Consider the following 19,456-nt stretch of genomic DNA (forward strand, 5'->3'; position numbering starts at 1 on the left):
GAGCCAGAAAGCCAAAGCTGCTTACTACCATGGGCTGTTTTTATAGTCCATGGATGTAGCTTCTTGTAAGAAACCCATTTGTTTTATTTGTTATAATATCATTTTATCTTTATAACAGTATATAAATATTATTTTCCTCTTCCCATTTTGTAATATAGTGTTCTTCTCTCAGCATTAGATCTGAAAGGAACCTTGGAAATGATAGTTTCTGTCAACAGGTGAGGAAATTGTAGCTCTGAGAGAAGACCACATGATATCTGTGGAGTGAGAGAAGTAGTAGAATCCAAGTCTCCTAAAGGCCACTTCATCACTCTTTCCATAGTACCTAGCCAGCTCCACATTGATTATTGCATTCCATTAAAACAAGTAAATGAAGTTGAAGACTTTATGGAAGAAAAACATTATCACAGAAGAAGGGGAAATTACATAAATAAATATATTCTTTACTTAACACTTCTTTGCTAGTACAGAATGCTGTTTAAGATAACCAGGATTACAGAAATTCAGTCACTTCTCAGTATTGCCTTTCCTATCCTTCCATTGACCTTCCACCCTGAAGAACTGGCAAGGATTAAAACTCGGGTGATCTGGACTTAGGCTTAGCTTTATCTCTAACAAATAGATGAACTCGTTCTACTTCTATAGATCTCTGTTTCTGTATCTCAGAAAATAAGATCCCTTTAAAATCCTTTCTATTTTCTCTCTGTACCGTTTTATATTTTCCATTACTGGTTGTCTTTACTTTCTTCCGTAAACTGCTTCTCCTTCTCCATGGCAAATAGGAACCTCTAAAATACCTAAGTACTGTTAAGTCAGTGACGTGTATGTCTAGGATGGTCCTGCTTATGGAGTGAGTAGAATAGGGCCAGATTTTGCTTTGTTCTGTTAGTAACATATCACCATATTTACTTTCCTTCTTTGAAAAACAGGCCTTGAAATCAGGAAGATAAGGCAAAAGAGGAAGGTCCTAGAATCTGAAGTAGATGAGGGTTGGGTGTAGGGCAGGTATAGTGCTGTGGTCTTCCAAGTGGACAGAGGACACCCTAGAAGATGTAAATGATGATTCAGTGGTTTTGGAGAGAAAATATTAGAAGTTTTATTTGTTTTTATTTTTAATTTCTTTATTTTCACAATTCTGCTTTTGTGTATGTCATAATATATGACAAGTCAATATAGTACATGCATATATTTACAAATGAATATATATATTCATTCGTATTGTATGTTGTGTGATTATACTTAAACATGTTAAGCTAACAGAAGGTTATGGTCAAATAAGTTTGGGAACCATTAGTGAAGAGTTTGCAAAAAAGGTGAGTCAAAGGCATCAAGATAAATACCATGTCCTTAATTTCTCATTTTTGGATATCATCCTCTCTGGAAATAAAGAGAAGAAATCTAAAATAAAGATAACAACAAATAGCATTTTGGTAGTTTAATTTATTTAACTGAGTCTTTTATAGAGTTGAGGAAAGGTATTCACCCACAAAAATATTTAATTTTAAGATTAATTTTACTCTTGTTCATGATTTTTTTGGGGGATTAAGTAACTCATATTGAAATTGACAGTATAATTTAACTTATTTAAACGTTTCAACTCAAGGAGTAAGTACTAGATTACATTAGTGATTTTAAAAGATTTGCTAGGAATTTCAAAATCCTACTTCTTCAGTTTTTTTCCATTTATTTTGTCTTATTTTATTTTATTTTTTCCTGATTTTTTTCTCACAGAATAAGACCACAGCTTGCCAAAGAAAGGATTGAAGGTTGCCATATTTGTACATCTGTCACACCCGGAGAACCTCAGGTCTTCCTAGGCAAAGATAAAGCTTTCACTTTTGATTATGTGTTTGACATTGACTCCCAGCAAGAGCAGATCTACACTCAGTGTATAGAAAAACTAATTGAAGGTTGTTTTGAGGGATATAATGCTACAGTTTTTGCTTATGGACAAGTAAGTACCAAATTATTTTCATAGAAGCTGTAACTTTTCAGAAGCGTCAATTCAATTGCACTTTCACTGCTGTCACTTGAGATTATGTTATTAAGATCAAGCATCCATTTTTCTCTGTTCTTTTATTCAGACTGGAGCTGGCAAAACATACACAATGGGAACAGGATTTGACGTTAACATCATTGAGGAAGAACAGGGTATTATTTCTCGTGCTGTTAAACACCTTTTCAAGAGTATCGAAGAAAAAAAACACACTTCCATTAAAAATGGACTTCCTCCTCCAGATTTTAAAGTGAATGCCCAATTCTTAGAGGTAATAGTCTAATTGTGTCATTAGTTTCCTTTAAATCTTATTCTTAAGACCATAGCCCTATGATTTTATACTCCCGCTTCCATTTTATTGCTTGGCATATTGTGTTCAGTAAATGTTGAGTAAATTAGCATTAGGTTATAGGTAATAGCAACAAGAGATAATAGGTTATAAGTATTCCTTACTTGTTGGCATTTAAGATTATAAACATTTGACCAGTGTCCACAGAGTAAAACAATTAATATTGTTTATTTCAGATTTTTTCTTTATCTGAGAATTACTGTTGTAATGTAGGCAGGCTCACAAAGTACTGGGAACACAGTGACTGAGACCAAAAGGGAGGGGGAGATTGTGAGGAATAATAAGATTGATGCTGTAGCACTAATCTGGTGGCAGAAGCTGGTATTCCTACAAGGATAGGCAGATGTTTTGATGCAATGTGCAAAGGTTGGGGCAGGTATGGATTTAGGGAAGTCTATGCTGATGGGAGGGACATACCAGTAAGAGGACATCTAGGATTTGAGCAGTGTTACACTTGGGTGGACAGTGCCATTATAATTCTGTATACTTGGTCCAAAGAGTGTTCTAGTCTAATTGTAATCTCAATCACCAGAGCTAATCATTTTGATAATCGATGAAACATTTTATTCAGCATTATATAGCACAAAATAGAAAACTTAATTCAAATTAACATCAGTTATCTTACTGCTGGTTTTAATGGGCATTCCAATTTAGTAAAAACCAAGAATATAATTATGTGTTTCTACCAAAAGAAAGGTAACTAGTGATGGAAAAAGGGAAGAAACGGTGTTCTTCAATCTTCCCCTTCTCCCTCCAAATGTTATTAGGCATTGTGACTTTAAGCATATTGATAGAAAAATAGTTGTATGCATCCTCTTCTAAGGTGGTAGCACAATCTTGTCAGCCTCTATTAATACAGAAACTATATTGCCGACCTTGCAAAAATACTATTTATTTTTAGGCACACTAAGAAGGGTTGTAGGGCAAAAGAAAATATATTTTTAGTTCAAGTAGTAAAAATTATTAAAAACTTCTCTAAGCTTAGGATTTGTTTACATTTGATACATATTTTTTAGTATTTGCTTGTATTTATTTATATTTATTTATCTCTTACAAAGGATTAGTGGATGATTTTAGCTAGTCTTTAACTCATTAGTCATGATTAGGTCTTTCACTGTTCTTACCCTTGTAAAGAAATCTGGCATTTGTTTGTATTTGTGATCATTTTTATGTTTTAGTTTGAAGAAATATATGTATTTGGAAGAACTTTTAAGATATGTTTGAAAGATAACATGCAATATGTGTTATTACAGCCATGAGGCAATTTCTGCTAACATTAAACTTATAATATTTCTTTTTGATAGTTGTATAACGAAGAGGTTCTTGACTTATTTGATACCACTCGTGATATTGATGCAAAAAATAAAAAATCAAATATAAGGATTCATGAAGATTCAGCCGGAGGAATTTATACTGTGGGCGTCACAACACGTACAGTGATTACAGAGTCCGAGGTGACATTTATGTTATAGTTAAAATAGAGCGTGTTTGGGGAATTCCCTAGTGGTCCAGGGGTTAGGGCTCCACGCTTCCACTGCAGGGGGCATGGGTTCCATCCCTTGTTGGGGAACTAAGATCCCGCAAGCCGCGCAGCACGGCCACAGGAAAAAAAAATAGAGCATGTTTGGCTTTATTTAATAGTCAGCTCTGCTGCTCATGATATGAAATTTGTATCCTTGAGTGTAACATGGAGTTAAAATCTTCTTCATTTTTTTCCAGAATTTTATTATTAAAAAGGTAACAGTTACGATAAAGTCAGTGCATTTATTGTAACATCAAAAGAATCTAAGGCATTTTATGTACAGTTTTCTTTCACACCTAGAAAAAGAGGGTTAGATAATTTTAAGTGAAGGATGAGGCCACAGTCCTTTTGTACTTTTTGCTGTGACATACGTAGGCCTGTATCATGGCTCCTAAAGAGAGACATGAGAAAAGTTACAATGGGGAGTTCCCTGCGAGGCCAGTGGTTAGGCCTCCACACTTTCACTGCCATGGCCCTGGGTTCAATCCCTGGTCAGGGAACAAAGATCCACAAGCCACGTGGAGTGACCAAAAAAAAAAAGTTACAAAAAATAAGATACAGAAGAGCCTGAGTAATTCCAGTTATTGCTTAGTTTGTTCCAAAGTGTTCTACTCTAATAGTTTTGAAATAGAAGCTGCAAATGTCAGCAAATGGCAAACGGTGGAATCTCAGTATTTTCTCCTATTTAAAAAAAACCCAACACTATTATACTGAGAAGTTCAGCTCAAAAAGTGCCTGTAAATAAAATAATAAGAAGATCTATCTTTCACATCCTTAATATGGTGGATTTTAACCAGTAGCTCAGATTTCTGATTATATGGACCTAGTCTAAGTATTGTTCAAGTAAAACCCCTCTTTCTTTCCCTTTTCTAGATGATGCAGTGTTTGAAGCTGGGTGCTTTATCCCGGACCACTGCTAGTACCCAAATGAATGTTCAGAGCTCTCGTTCACATGCCATTTTTACCATTCACTTGTGTCAAACCAGAATGTGTCCCCAAATAGATGCTGTGAGTTATTGGTTCTAATTTTTTAAGCTTTCAGATTTCATTTCTGTAAAATCCATGAAAATATTCAAAGAGAACATTTGTGCCAAATTTAGTTTGTTTAATCATTCCTTTTCCAATTGAGATGTCCCTGATCTTGTTTAAGCTAAAGCTGACCAACCATGTAAAATTAAAAATTGAATATATATGTCTGCAATAGCCAGAAAGTATGCTGTGGCCATATGGTAATGGATGTCATTACTTGGGACCGTTTGCTTTTGAGGGCTATATGCTACAAGTTTCTCTTCAACACAGGCAAAGCCTCAGTTGATAACAGTTAGGTTTTGACCTTCTTTGACCTAACTTTGTCTAAGCTTCTAATTGCAGCAGGCATTTTTGTACTTATATTTATTTGGCTACATGCCTATACTTGGCTATATGTATACTGAGGGCAAGGTGGGATGTGGGATTGAAGAATATTTAGTGTCACATTAATAAAATATTTTCAATTATTTTCCTCAATTGCAGGAAAGTGCAACTGATAATAAGGTGATTTCTGAATCATCACAGATGAATGAATTTGAAACTCTGACTGCAAAGTTCCATTTTGTTGATCTGGCAGGATCAGAAAGACTGAAGCGTACTGGAGCTACAGGCGAGAGGGCAAAAGAAGGCATTTCCATCAACTGTGGACTTGTAAGACTAAGGCTAAGGCTTTGTGCTGAGAATATAACAGGGCTATTTTATTGTCCTTTTCCCTTTTGTAATATATAATACCCAAGTGGAAATCCTTCATGCACTGAGCTGAGAAATGAAAGTTGCTGTAAACTTAGGAGTAATGCATTGAATTTTGACCTCCTCAGGCTGTCAGCTTTTTTCTCCTTTTCACATTGCAAATTTTCTTCATGTGTAAAAATTTAGTTGGATTAAATTTTATGATGTGTGCATAAAATAATCTATGCATATATATAATAGAAATGATTTAAAAATTCTTCTCACAAGTTTACTGTTTTAATATTAAACATTTTATGGGATCACTTTCAAAGTAGCTTTTTTGCTAACATTATGTGACAGACTTTATTTTGGAAATTACAATCAAATGTTTTTTAGTAATGATAGTTTCAAAATGAGAACTTTTCTAGATTGTATTAGGAATTAACTTTAATACCATGCCATCTAGTGGTGTTTTTGATTGGAAAACACCTTGTGTTTGAGTTAGCCTAAAGCTTCTATTATATGGAAGAAAACGTTTTAGAACCACATTTTTATGTAATAAATCTTTTCTTCCTATTGATTTCATTAAAAAGTTGGTTCGTTGTTCCTGCTTAAAAGTAATGGTGTCCTAAATTTCTGTGATGCTGACAGCATCAGGACAGGTGTTTTCTGCTTTGCTTCCCTCCCTTTCTTCCTAGAGCAGGGGCTCCAAGCATATGGTCATTTTTTTGTTTATTGCCCACTATTTACTTTTATATGATTGCAACCCTTCTGTGGGGGAATTATCAACTGAGACTGATTAGAGAGAGCCAGCCTTCCCAACTACCCATCTTGATGCTCCCACCATATAGTTGAATATGTGTTAAAAGAAGTGAGCGACCAGGATCCTGGACTTTGTGTATTGTTTTGAATTTCTTAGGAGATAAAATCATGGTGGTATTTACATTTGTGCTGTCCGGAAAAGACAAAAGCTATTGCTCTGTTTTCCTGTTCAGGCTATTGAAGCATGTTCAGACACGTGGTAGAGGTTCATTCAGTGTGGTCAGTGGTTAAAATTGCAGACTCTGGAAAAGGGGGACTAAGACACAGTGTGATGCTGATGCACTCGCTGCAGGATCCATTGGCCCTAACAAAGACATGGTTTTGCGTTACTGAAGGCGAGTGTGACCAGCATTTAGGAAAATGCTTATGCTGTAGGTGCTGGTTCAGTGACAGTAGGAAAAGCAGTAGGGGGTGCTATTACAGTTCTGTAATTTGACTTAGTTTTTTAAATATTGGATGCTTAGCACATAGATTCATTGAATTTCTAAGTGGGGCTATACTTGCATTAGGAATACCTTGTTCAGAGATATCATACTGATATTTTTATTGTGGTTAAAGGAAATTTTGTTTTCCCATGAGAAAGCTATAGTACAACAAGAAAGTTTATGAAACTGTTAAACTAGCAAACAATTTGTTTCTTCATTGAGTTGAGGAGAAGAATTTGCAATATGAATTGGCAGTTTTGTGGGGTATACAACATGATGCTCTGGTAATACTAGGAATGGTCAGAAGTCATCAATCTTATAACATTTCTATTTCTAAAGAAAATCTCTGCATAGAAGTTTAAGTATTTGTGAATTATGGGTATATATATGGCATTAAATTTTGAGTGGTGTCAGTTTTTAGTCGTTATGTGGAAAGCTCCAAGTTTACTTTATATTTGAAAATACAAATGTAAAACAAAACCAAACACAAATGTTCTCAATTCTGCCATGGCTTCATATTATTTTCTATAAGGTTTCATTATTTAAAAGGGTTATAATTAGTAAATTTTTATCATTTTTTTCTCTCTCTTTCTTTTAGTTGGCACTTGGCAATGTAATAAGTGCATTGGGAGACAAGAGCAAGAGGGCCACTCATGTTCCCTATAGAGATTCTAAGCTGACAAGACTACTACAGGATTCTCTTGGGGGTAATAGGTATGCATAAGTGTTTATCCTCCATATTCCTGAATTTCAGTTATTCATTATTTTTAAAATAAGTTTGTAAAGTGATTTATAAGAACTGTTTTTACTGTAAAGCAAATTAATAGGATGAGGAACTAATAATTATTAAGTGCCTCAAATGTGTGAGTGCTTTTGCATGTTGTTATTTCACATATTTCTTATAACACCTCTTGAGGTAGGTGTTATTATTCCTATTTTATAAATAAGGAAATTGAAATCCAGAGAGGTTAAGTAATTTATTCAGTCACTTAGCTTATAAATGAAATCCTTGGCATGTGCTCTTTCTTTATACCATTGTTTCGGTTTTAAGTGCTTGGGACATAGTTGATGCCTAATAAAATTTTGTTGAAAAGTAAATGCTGTCTTCTAAGTAATTAAAAAGTAATTTAAATATTATTGATTTTCTTTACGAAGTCTTCTAAAAATTAAAGATTTTTTTACATTTGAGAAAAAAATTTAAAATGTTAATTGAATGAAATATAGGGTGATTGCTGGTTATTAACTTTGCCAGAATCACTGATATTCCTCCTTTTCTGTACTTTGCATCATTCTGATATGTTTCATCAGCTAAATGTATTCTTTTGGTAATGCATTCCTTTTTATAAGCATCAGAATGTTGGCTTTAAAAGTGGTAACTTTTTTGGCATTTAAATTCAATCATAGCACAGTTCAACAAGTTACACACAACTACAGTGAATCTATTTTACAGTGCTTTCAATGGTCTAACATCATGTTTACTGATGCTATAAAATGATCATTAGGTGCTGTAAAATGATCATTAGATGCTGTACAATTAAACTTGCAGACTTTCTTTTTGAACAACTATTATTCAAAGAATTTTGATAATGTTAAATTTATTTAGGTCTGAAGTTGGATGGATTTAGAAATAAAGTTTTGTTTTATAGAATTCAAGAGTATCATTTTTATATTCCTTCTTTTCGTATAATATTGGCATTGTCTTAACTCATCTGTCTTCTAGCATATCCTTTGTATTGCTTCCACTGTTACATATTTCTTACTTCTGGTCTATATTTTCATTCTGACCTTCAATATCAATCTGGGTCTTATTATAACAGGACAAAAATTTTTGTTTTTTAAGCCAAATATAAATTTTTAAAGTTTGTTAAATTGTAGCCTTTTCCTGTGTTTATTTCTTAGCTTTATAATACAGCTTCGTTTTATAACAAAGCAGAGATAGTAAACATCTTCCCCTTACAAGTGTCAATACTTTTGAATACTTCAGTATTTCTGAGAGTTTGCTTGCCCTGTAACCATCTAAGATATTTGCACTGCGGGTTTTGAATCCCTCTTGAGTTTTATCTAAGCTATAGCTAAAGAGTCTCAGATGTTCCTCACTCATTTCCTATCTAGTGGTAACACCTCTTATTCTCAGTGACCCTCGATTCCTGCTTAAAATTGTGAGATTGAACGCCTAGTTCAAAAGCGTTAAACTTTGTATAAGCATTGGAAAACAAAATTCCTTCATGTTGTGATGTTTGTACAAATTTCTCTTAAAAGAAAAATTAAATCAAAGATATTTGTGGAAACAAGCTGCATATATTTATGTGTACAGTTTGGTGATTTTTTAAAACACCAAGCTGGCTTTTATACATTTATAATGTTTAATGTAACATTTTAAAAAGTTTATAGCAAAAATTCGGAAAAATACAGAAAAATATAAAACATGATAAAAATCAACTGTATTTCTATTACTTGTAAGTAACTATTGTTAACATTGTGATGTATTTCCTCCCTAATGTATAATATAATATGATATAACAATGTATAAGATAAATAACTTAATTTATTTATTTGTTTGTTTATTTTGGCCATACCGCATGGCTTGTGGGATCTCAGTTCCCCAACTAGGGACTGAACCCGGGCCACAGCAGTGAAAGTGCCGAATCCTAACTGTTAGACCACCAGGGAACTCCCTAATATATTTAAATTATATGGTTTCCTTTAAGACAGAGTTATGGTTTTATATAAAAATAAACAACTTTCATTAAAAATTTTTTTTTCATAAACATAACTATTCTTGAAATTTGTATCATTTGGGTTTTAATATGTGACCTTTTTCCTATACAGTAGGTCTTAGCTCCTCTCATTCCTAATTTCACTATTCTTCTTAAGCACTTGATCCCAATACTTCTCAAAATATTTTTAATAAGGGAGAGTTCTCCTCCTTCCCACTTCCCAGTTGTAGTGGGTTGATATTGAACATGACTATACTCAGCTTGTCCCATTATGTGAGTTTGAAAATACTTGAACTGGTCTGTACTCTATTCAGTGAAATGAGTTCATTGATTACAGCAAGCTCAAATGTTGTAAAAGTTGCCAAAATGCTTACTCTCAATTTCTATACTTGTCATGAATTTGCCAGACTGGCACTGGACTGGGGATAACATTTTGAGTAGTCCTATCCTCTAATCAGTATCCATAATCATCACTCTCACTGGATTACCTTATATTCTTCATCAACAGAGATGCATGAATTATCTTAACTTCTGACTTCAAATAAATAAATATAATATACGCATGACATACAAACAATTATTAGGGACCTAATATGTTCCAAGTAACACAAACAAATAGTAATGACCTAATATGTTCCAAATATTGTGTTGTACAAAGTAGTCTGATGAATAAAAAATATTTGATGATCCTTGTCCTCTAGGAGTTTAGTATCTAAGAGTTTGGATCTATAAAATTTCAATATAATCATAATCAACAAAAAAGAGGTATGCAAAGAGTATGAGGAAGCAGAGAGAAAGAGTACAGCCAAACTCAGGGTTGGATTCTTGGACTAGATGATCTCTGAGTTGAATCTTGAATAATAGTAAAAGTAAGGGTAAATAAGGATGAGTAAGAGTTCACAAAGGAATAAAGATAGGTGGAATGGGACCCCTTTTAAAAGGGTTGCTATGAAGGGCATTATGCTAAGTGAAATAAGTTAGACAGAGAAAGACAAATACTGTATGATATCACTTATATGTGGAATCTAAAAAATACAACAAACTGAATATAACAAAAAAGAAGCAGACTCACAGGTATAAAGAACAAACTAGTGGTTACCAGTGGTGGGGAGGGGCAATATAGAGGTGGGGGAGTGGGAGGTACAAACCGTTGGATGTAAGATAGGCTCAAGGACATATTGCACAACATGAGGAATATAGCCAATATTTTGTAATAACTGTAAATGGAAAGTAACCTTTAAAAATTGTATAAAAATTTTAAAAATTAAAAAAAAGAGACATTACTACACATCTAAAATGAGTAAAAATAAAGCTTGACAATACTAAAAAAAAAAATAAGAAAATAAAAATGTTACTATGAGTGCTGTGTTGGTATTATTGGGAGAAGGCAGGAGTGGAAGCAGGAAGCTAGGAGGCTATAGATTAGAATTGATAGGTGTAAATTTCCTACCAGGGTGGGTAAATTAGCTCCTTAACTGTTAGTGTGCAAGTGCCCATTAGACTCTCCACGTCTTTTTCATTGACAGAAATAGCTTAGGCATAATAAGCATTTTATTATCCTATTCTTCAGTTGGTAAAGCAATTCATCATGACGATAAAATAATGTTTCCCATTTTTCCTGTGTAATCTAGCCAGAAATTCTGGAACTTTGACCAGTCAATCACAAATGACGTTTCATATTGTGAAACATATGGGTATACTAAATACTTTTCTTGATTGGGTGATAAGATTTTGTGTAAAATTTTTTGTTGAAATAAAAAATCAGGATGCAAGTGATTAAATAAAAAAAATTTTTTTAAATACTGAAATACGGACTTCCCTGGGGGCACAGTGGTTAAAAATCTGCCTGCCAGTGCAGGGGACACAGGTTAGAGCCCTTGTCCGGGAAGATCCCACATACTGTGGAGCAACTACCTATGCGCCACAACTACTGAGCCTGCGCTCTAGAGCCCTCATGCCACAACTACTGAGCCCACGTGCTGCAACTACTGAAGCCCTTATGCCTAGAGCCCGTGCTTCACAACAAGAGAAGCCATCACAATGAGAAGCCTGCGCACGCATGGAAGAGTAGCCACAACTAGAGAAAGCCCACGCACAGCAACGAAGAACCAAAGCAGCCAAAAATAAATAAAAATTTAAAAAAAAAAATAAATAAAATCCTGAAATATTAAGTAGATAATGAAAGCAATGATTTTTGAATTTCAACATGTCATATTATAGATTAAATTTTAGAATTATTCTATGTATATTGCTTCAAAAAATTTTGTAAAGAGGTAAGAAATAAATATATGCACTTGTATTATGAGTATATGGTATTATGAGTCAAAAAAGGATAATATAAATTCATTTTCCCCAATTTTAGCCAAGTAAACAAAATCTTTTTCCTTAAGATAGTCTTAAAGCATTGGGGCTTATAAATTTGCTTTTATTTTTAAGTTAGTAATGTCAATCTTTTGGTATCTTGAAGGAGAGAGATTATTCAAAAGGCGGGAATTTTAAAATGATTATTTCAGTGTTTTATTTGCTTTTATCTGTAAACCTAATTATTTTTTGTAACTTTCAGCCAAACAATCATGATAGCATGTGTCAGCCCTTCAGACAGAGATTTTATGGAAACTTTAAATACCCTGAAATATGCCAATCGAGCTAGAAATATCAAGAACAAGGTGATGGTCAATCAGGACAGAGCTAGTCAGCAGATCAATGCGCTCCGTAGTGAGATCACACGACTTCAGATGGAGCTTATGGAGTACAAAACAGTAAGCTAATGGTTTTGACTTTGCATTTTGTGATACATTTTGTGTACACAATGATACCTTTTTGTGATGGCTTGCACATATATGTCTCTGGAGTCTCTTCTCTGTCATAGTGGTGGCATCTTTCCTTTTGGAGGTAGAATTCTCTAGTTTTCCATGTGCCTTTAATAATGTTCAGTCTAACAAGCTGACCAGCCTCTTGTTTCAAAAGACTTCCTTCCCAATCAGATTCTTTAGTGACAAATGCTCAAAGGAGAGATGTAGTAGAGGGAAAAGGATCTCTTGCCTTGAGGCTGTTAAGACAAAAGGGCTCTTGGTTGTAGAATTGCATAATCCTGCAGTATCCTTTAACAAAACTCTTGTGTATTTAAAACTTCTCAACCAACAGGGAAATATTTTTCTTTTCTAGGGTAAAAGAATAATCGACGAGGAGGGTGTGGAAAGCATCAATGATATGTTTCATGAGAATGCTATGCTACAGACTGAAAATAACAACCTGCGTGTAAGAATTAAAGCCATGCAAGAGACAGTGGATGTATTGAGGACCAGAATCACACAGCTTGTTAGTGATCAGGCCAACCAAGTTCTTGCCAGAGCAGGTATGTGTGTAGGGGGGGATGAGTGAGGGATTACTTTTGGAGAGCAGGAAATATTCTTCATGTTTGTTAATTTTGTGGAATATTTGAAGTGAAAAAGTCAATCTCTGTATATACAATCTGTGATTTTAAGTTAATACTTAATTTGTAAATAATACATTCTTACAGAAACAAAATATGCTGTATGCTTCATCATATTATCTTACTTTCTGCTCATGTAATTAAGGGCAGGAAATTTGCTGTTTAAATTATGTTTCAAAGCATTATTGTTTGTTTCTATAACTTTGTTTTTTCTCTCATTCTGTTCTGTTGAATTTTAAAGGAAATTCTTTTTTTAATTAATTTTTATTGATTTACAATGTTAGTTTCTGCTGTACAGCAAAGTGAATCAGTTATACATATACATATATTAACTCTTTTTTAGGTTCTTTTCCCATATAGGTCATTACAGAGTATTGAGTAGAGTTCCCTGTGCTATACAGTAGGTTCTTATTAGTTATCTATTTTTATATATAGTAGTGTGTGTGTGTCAATCCCAATCTCCTAATTTATCCCTCTCCCCTTTCCTTATTTTATCTTGCAGGTGAAGGGAATGAGGAGATTAGTAATATGATTCACAATTATATTAAAGAAATTGAAGATCTCAGGTACAGTTCACGTTCTGTAATATATAATGCACGTAGTTTGGGTTTTGCAGTGAAGTATTATTGCTATTTTTTGGGCTTATTTTGTAGTAACTATTCACAGTGATATTTCAGCCCTTTGGTCAGGTTAACTTTAGGGGAATAGGTACTTGCCTATAACGGAACATATGGGAACATAATGTCACAAACTACTTTCCTCTTCCCACACCATCTTCCTGGGTTATCCTCCTGCTCTTGTTGTTATACCCTTAATTGGAAGCTTACCTAACCTCATATAACAACAGGCATAATTGGTGTCGATGAAGTTACCTCCCTGTGCCTCTTCACCCACCATTTGGGAATGGTCAACATCAATAAGTCATCTCTAATTTTTAAAATCTCCCATTACTCCTGTTCCCTTATACTTCTTCAGCTATTCTATATGTGTGAGTCATTGCATCCCTACCAATTTGCCTGCCTCTCTGGTACGTACAAAGGCTCATTCATCACCCACATTTCACACACATATTGCAAATACTCACTGTATGCCAAGCATCATGCCATGGACTGAACAAGTATGACATAAACAAGAAGTTCACAGTCTAGGTGGGTCAACTTACATAAATAGTCACATGTAGTAAATGGAATGACAGAAATCAGTAAATAGAACACCCATGCCTGGTGTGGGAATGTGGGGGGGACCACTGAGCACAGACTGGGAGAATAGGGGTCAGAAAGTAGATCAGGGACACTAATCATTTCTGTAATATTTTCAGGTTCCATGGTTTGCCCTGATGGCTGAGCTGCTTTCTCTTGAAGTAAAACTACAGTCAGCTCCATCGGGAGCATCTAAATAGCTCAGATCTCACTTCTGCTATCCATTTGCAGAAAATAACCAAGTGAGAGATTATCTTTCACAGCTACCCTAACAATTCTCTGTCTCGTATTTGTGTTCTATTTCCCTCTCTCTTCCTCTGGCTATTCTAAAGATTCTTAAACAGAGATGAGTAGTGTTTGTACTGTTTCTGCCTCTGTAAGGCACACCAGGTCCCTTAAAAGCTTCAAAAAGTAAAAACCAGTGAGAAAATATCTGATGTAGCAATAGATGAAGTTATTCAAATAACTATTACTTTTATTCTGTTTATATATTTCCAAACTTTACCTTTTTGATGGAGACCTTTGGGACCTTAGGTTGTAGTTCTGGTCAGCTGCCAAACTGGACTTGTAGTTTCCATCTTGTGTTGGCAGTGCTCCTTCCTGCCTACTGCCAAAAACTTGTCCTCTGACCAGTCTCCAGTGTTGTTTCCTGACTCTGTAGACCCCATCTTTACCATTCCTTCAGACAAAACTAATATCTCTGTCTTTTAGTTCCTAAAGATTCTTTTCCTGCTCCTAGTCTGCTTCTTTTTATCTTTTTTTATTTTCTTGGCACTGGTCAATTGTTAAGGCTGATTCCATACTCTGGTTCTTGGGCTTGATTTCCTCTCTTCCATCATGTTATTCTAAGACCATATCTAAGCTTGATCTCACTATTTGATGAACGGCTTGACTAGTGTCATTATTTCCTAGAAAACTGACTGAATCATTTCCATTCCTTCTAGTAGCTAAAAGGAGCATCTAATATCTTTCTTCTTCAAGTTCTTGAGTTAAGACTATTCTTTAAGCCATCTAGAGAACAATGATGACTCTTAGGCCTTGAGTTCAGTCAGTGATCAAATCTTTCGTGGTATAGGTTAATAGCTTTTTCCACTTTCCCAACTTTTGTTTGATGGCTCTTTTATTCAGTTTGTCCCACTCAAAGTGTAGTCTTCTCGGATCTCAGGATTGTAATTTATAATGTAAAAATAATTTACATATGGGATAAACATAAATGAGCTTTGAATTTAAATTGATTACCTGCATTGAAATTTTTAAGCTTCTGTTTATTAAGTATATGACCTTGGGCAAATTACCTAACATCTTTGATCTTTAGTGTTTATCTGTAAGAATGAGGTAATGCCTGCTAGTCTCAAAGAGTTATTATGGGGCTCAAATAAAAGAACAGGATGTAAAAATTATTAATTGAAAAATACTGTAAAGGTCTAACATATTATTATTTAGGTCCAAGTTCTCACATTCTGTTTCATCTACCAAATTCTACTCCAATCCATATTTTAATCAATACTTTCTCTTAGGAAGACATTCATTCACAGCTACTTAAACTTAATGTAAATTATGTAAATGTATTGCTACATGGGAATGTTTATATTTTAAGTCTTATCATTTTAATTATAAAATAATACTCGTTACCTTTTAATAAATTTACACATCACATTATTTGTTGTGAAATGATAATAGTCACTAATTAATCTTAGTTTTCTGGAGTTTAAAATTTTTGTAGAAATTTCTGAAAATATAGGAAAGTTTTTAAAAAGTTAAAATCATCCATATTCTCACCATTCCAAGAACTGATGTTAACATTTTGGTGTATCTCTTCAATAATTTTTCAATGCATACTTTAGCAAAATTTGTATCAGGGTGTATGTATTGCTTTGCTATCTATTCTTGGAAATGTGACAAGATATTAGGATCATATTTTAATGTTATTAAATATTTTTCTAACATGGTTTTTGCATGGCTCCATGAGTACTGTCTCATGGGTTGTAATTGATTTATTTATCTAATCCCCTACCATTAGATAATTATATTGTTTCCAACTTTTTGATAAGAATAGTTATTATTTGTTTAAAACATTATTAGTCAGGTGAGTTTTAAATTCATTGTATCATCATCCTCATAACCATCCTAGGGAAGTATATATTTTCATCTCCTTTTAATGGAGGATTTAGAGATTCTGTGAGTGAAAAAGTTGAGATGAGATTCAGTAAGTGAAAAAGCTGAGATGCAAACCTCAGTTTATTCCTTCCCAAGGAAGTCTGTGTACTTCCCCTCATGCCTCACTGCTTGGTCTCCTATTAAATGAAATGCAGACAGCAACAAGTGTGTGGTTGGGTGAGTAGGAAGAGAAGGAGAGGCAAAGAGAGAGATGTTATCTCTACAGCCCATACAAAAAGCAGGACCTACTAATGTAGTGTGGGGTTGGTGGAGTTGGAGGTGAGCCCTAAAGGTTTCAGCCTTTATTAGCACCAGGATGGAAGAAGCATTAAAAATACGCCCTTACCAAATGCAGACTTTTAAAATCAGGTAATAATCAAACACAAATTGTCTGATTATTATATAAATGAGCCAATTAAAAACAGGTCATTAATTGATAGCTAATTTATATTTTCATTCAGTTTTTAAAAAAATTAATTTATTTATTGTTTGTATTTTTGGCTGCGCTGGGTTTTCGTCGCTGTGCACGTGCTTTCTCTAGTTGTGGCGAGCGGGGCTACTCTTCATTGCGGTGCGCGGGCTTCTCATTGCAGTGGCTTCTCTTGCTGCGGAGCACGGGCTCTAGGCACGTGGGCTTCAGTAGTTGTGGCATGCAGCCTCAGTAGTTGTGGTGTGCGGGCTCTAGAGCTCAGGCTCCGTAGTTGTGGCTCATGGGCTTAGTTGCTCCGCAGCATGTGGGATCTTCCCGGACCAGGGATCAAACCCGTGTGCCCTGCATTGGCAGGCAGATTCCTAACCACTGTGCCACCAGGGAAGTCCCCTTCATTCATTATTAACATTCATTATTATGTACCCAGGCTTTGTGCTAGATATTGAAAATATAGAAAAGTATAAATTTTGACTTTGAGTTTTTATCATTAAGCTGAGTTTTTATACTTAGGTTGCCCTCTTATTAAAAAATGACAACATTATATTCAGAATTTTCTTTAAAATAATTTTGAAATCATTTAACTTAAAAGTTTGTACACAGCTATTTAACCATTTTAAAACATTGTAACTGTTGCAACACCAAATATAAAGTAAAACAATTTCATTAAAGAATATATAGGACACTTATTTGTAACATATATTCACTGATTTGTGTATATTCTGTCTCTAGTTGATTTCAACAGTGTCATGAATAATTTTGGTAGGCAGTGAAAAAACACAGAGCTGACTGTGCCTTCTAGAGCTCAATAGTTGCAAATAATCTAGCACCTTCCTCTGAAACATTTGAACATATGGCAAAAGCGCTTAGTAATATAGTTTTGAGACAGAGACAGTAGGTAGTATTTTCTCCTTATAACCCTGTCTCAATCACCCTTGTGCCAAATTGACCTGGGAAATTTATTATACTGAAGTAGATAATTGTGTTCTTTATGGTTTAAATCAAATGGACTAAAGGAACTGGCCTAGAGGACTCTCTGAATCCCTTGTAGTCTCAAGAATCCAGGCTCTTTTAGGATCTTATCATTCAGTGTTATTACTGACAGCACATACATTATTTTCCTGTCATTATGAGGACCGCTTGAGCAAACAAAAGAATGTTTTTAATTATCAAACTCAGGTTTCCTTGGAGATTTCATCTTTTCCCATGCCATATTCAGGAGCCAGATATCTTTCAGCAAGTTAGGGGCAAGTTTGACTAACTATTCCTTACAAAGATTTGGAAATGTTATTATAGCATGATGAATGAGGAACGGGAAGGAAGGGAACCATGCTGCTTGCACATTTTAAGTTTCAAAGATGAGTTTACAAAGCAAGGATAACTAGTGCCTATTGACCAGAATGCAAGTAATCTAATTATCACTGGCACTTTTGAGCACTAAGAGTGTTACTTCAAATTTACAATTATTTAATCAGAAAATTTAAAAAATATCTTAAACACTAATGTTTGTTAACACATTTGTTAAAAAAGCCGTACCTTGTAGCAATGTTGAAATACATTTTGGGAAACTTTTTAGCTTGCAAAACAACTCATTTAAAATGTTCCCTGTTTATTCTTAGAGTTGTCAAGTTTGCAGAGATGGAAGGTAGAATGGTGGTTGCTAGGGACTGGGAGGAGAGGGGAATGAGGAGTTAGTGTTTAATGGGTACAGAGTTTCAATTGGGGAAGATGAAAAAGTTCTGAAGGTAGATGGTGGCAATGGTTGCACAACAGTGTGGGTGTACTTTATGCTCTAGAACTGTACACTTAGAGATGTTTAGGGAGGTAAATTTTATGTTAAGTATTATTTACCACAATAATAAAATGTTTCCAACTTAAATATATTTTTATTCACTAGGGCAAAATTATTAGAAAGTGAAGCAGTGAATGAGAACCTTCGAAAAAACTTGACAAGAGCCACAGCAAGATCGCCATACTTCAGTGGATCATCAGCTTTCTCTCCTACTGTACTATCCTCAGACAAAGAGACCACTGAGATTATAGATCTAGCTAAGAAGGATTTAGAGAAGCTGAAAAGGAAAGAAAAGAAGAAGAAAAAAAGGTAGTGCTATAAAATCACTGCTATACTGCTAATTACTTTTCAGGATATTTTAATTTGCAATTGCAATGAGTATACATAGCCTCATAAGTATATTAATAAATGAAATGTCATTTAACATAGGTGACAATTATAATTATATACTTTTAAAGATTTATCTCTACTTGTATGTAAAAAAATTATTTATAATAATATGGTAGTGAATTTTATTTAGACTATGACAAGGTAAAATTACTATTAGAAATTATTTTATTATTTTTTCAAATAGCTGCTTTTGCATTCCATTCATCTTTTCTGCAAAGCTTGTTCTACCATTACTCAATATTTTCATTTTTTTCCATTTTCTAATACAATTAAATAGTCTCATTGATATATTCTGCTTCCTGTCTAGATTAGTTTAACTAAAGGCTAAACTAATTCATCAGACTGTCATTTAACATCATTTGGTCTCTTAAGTATTTTCTGCGGGCTCTAATTTGATTACGTGAAAGTTATTTATGTTATTTCAGGCTTTCTGACTCTTCCAACAAGGAGTTACTCGCTTTTCACCACTGTTCTAGGCTTCCTTTTCCCTTGCATCCTGGTAATATCTCCCTCTGAAATCAACTGGATG

General features: G+C 34.3%; 1 protein-coding gene across 7 annotated transcripts in view; it reads left to right on the forward strand.

The window, feature by feature from the left end:
* Positions 1–19,456, forward strand: part of KIF21A (kinesin family member 21A) — a 174,235-nt gene that overhangs the window by 97,989 nt on the left and 56,790 nt on the right. For all 7 annotated transcript variants that reach the window (XM_061205892.1, XM_061205886.1, XM_061205888.1 and 4 more), the window contains exons 2-11: positions 1,732–1,954; positions 2,085–2,267; positions 3,650–3,799; positions 4,741–4,875; positions 5,380–5,547; positions 7,411–7,526; positions 12,093–12,288; positions 12,695–12,884; positions 13,465–13,528; positions 18,643–18,846. In XM_061205892.1, the coding sequence (XP_061061875.1) occupies positions 1,732–1,954; positions 2,085–2,267; positions 3,650–3,799; positions 4,741–4,875; positions 5,380–5,547; positions 7,411–7,526; positions 12,093–12,288; positions 12,695–12,884; positions 13,465–13,528; positions 18,643–18,846 (1,629 nt within the window). The remainder of the gene's footprint in view (positions 1–1,731; positions 1,955–2,084; positions 2,268–3,649; positions 3,800–4,740; positions 4,876–5,379; positions 5,548–7,410; positions 7,527–12,092; positions 12,289–12,694; positions 12,885–13,464; positions 13,529–18,642; positions 18,847–19,456) is intronic.

Source organism: Eubalaena glacialis, chromosome 11 (assembly GCF_028564815.1).
Source record: "Eubalaena glacialis isolate mEubGla1 chromosome 11, mEubGla1.1.hap2.+ XY, whole genome shotgun sequence".
NCBI lineage: Eukaryota > Metazoa > Chordata > Mammalia > Artiodactyla > Balaenidae > Eubalaena > Eubalaena glacialis.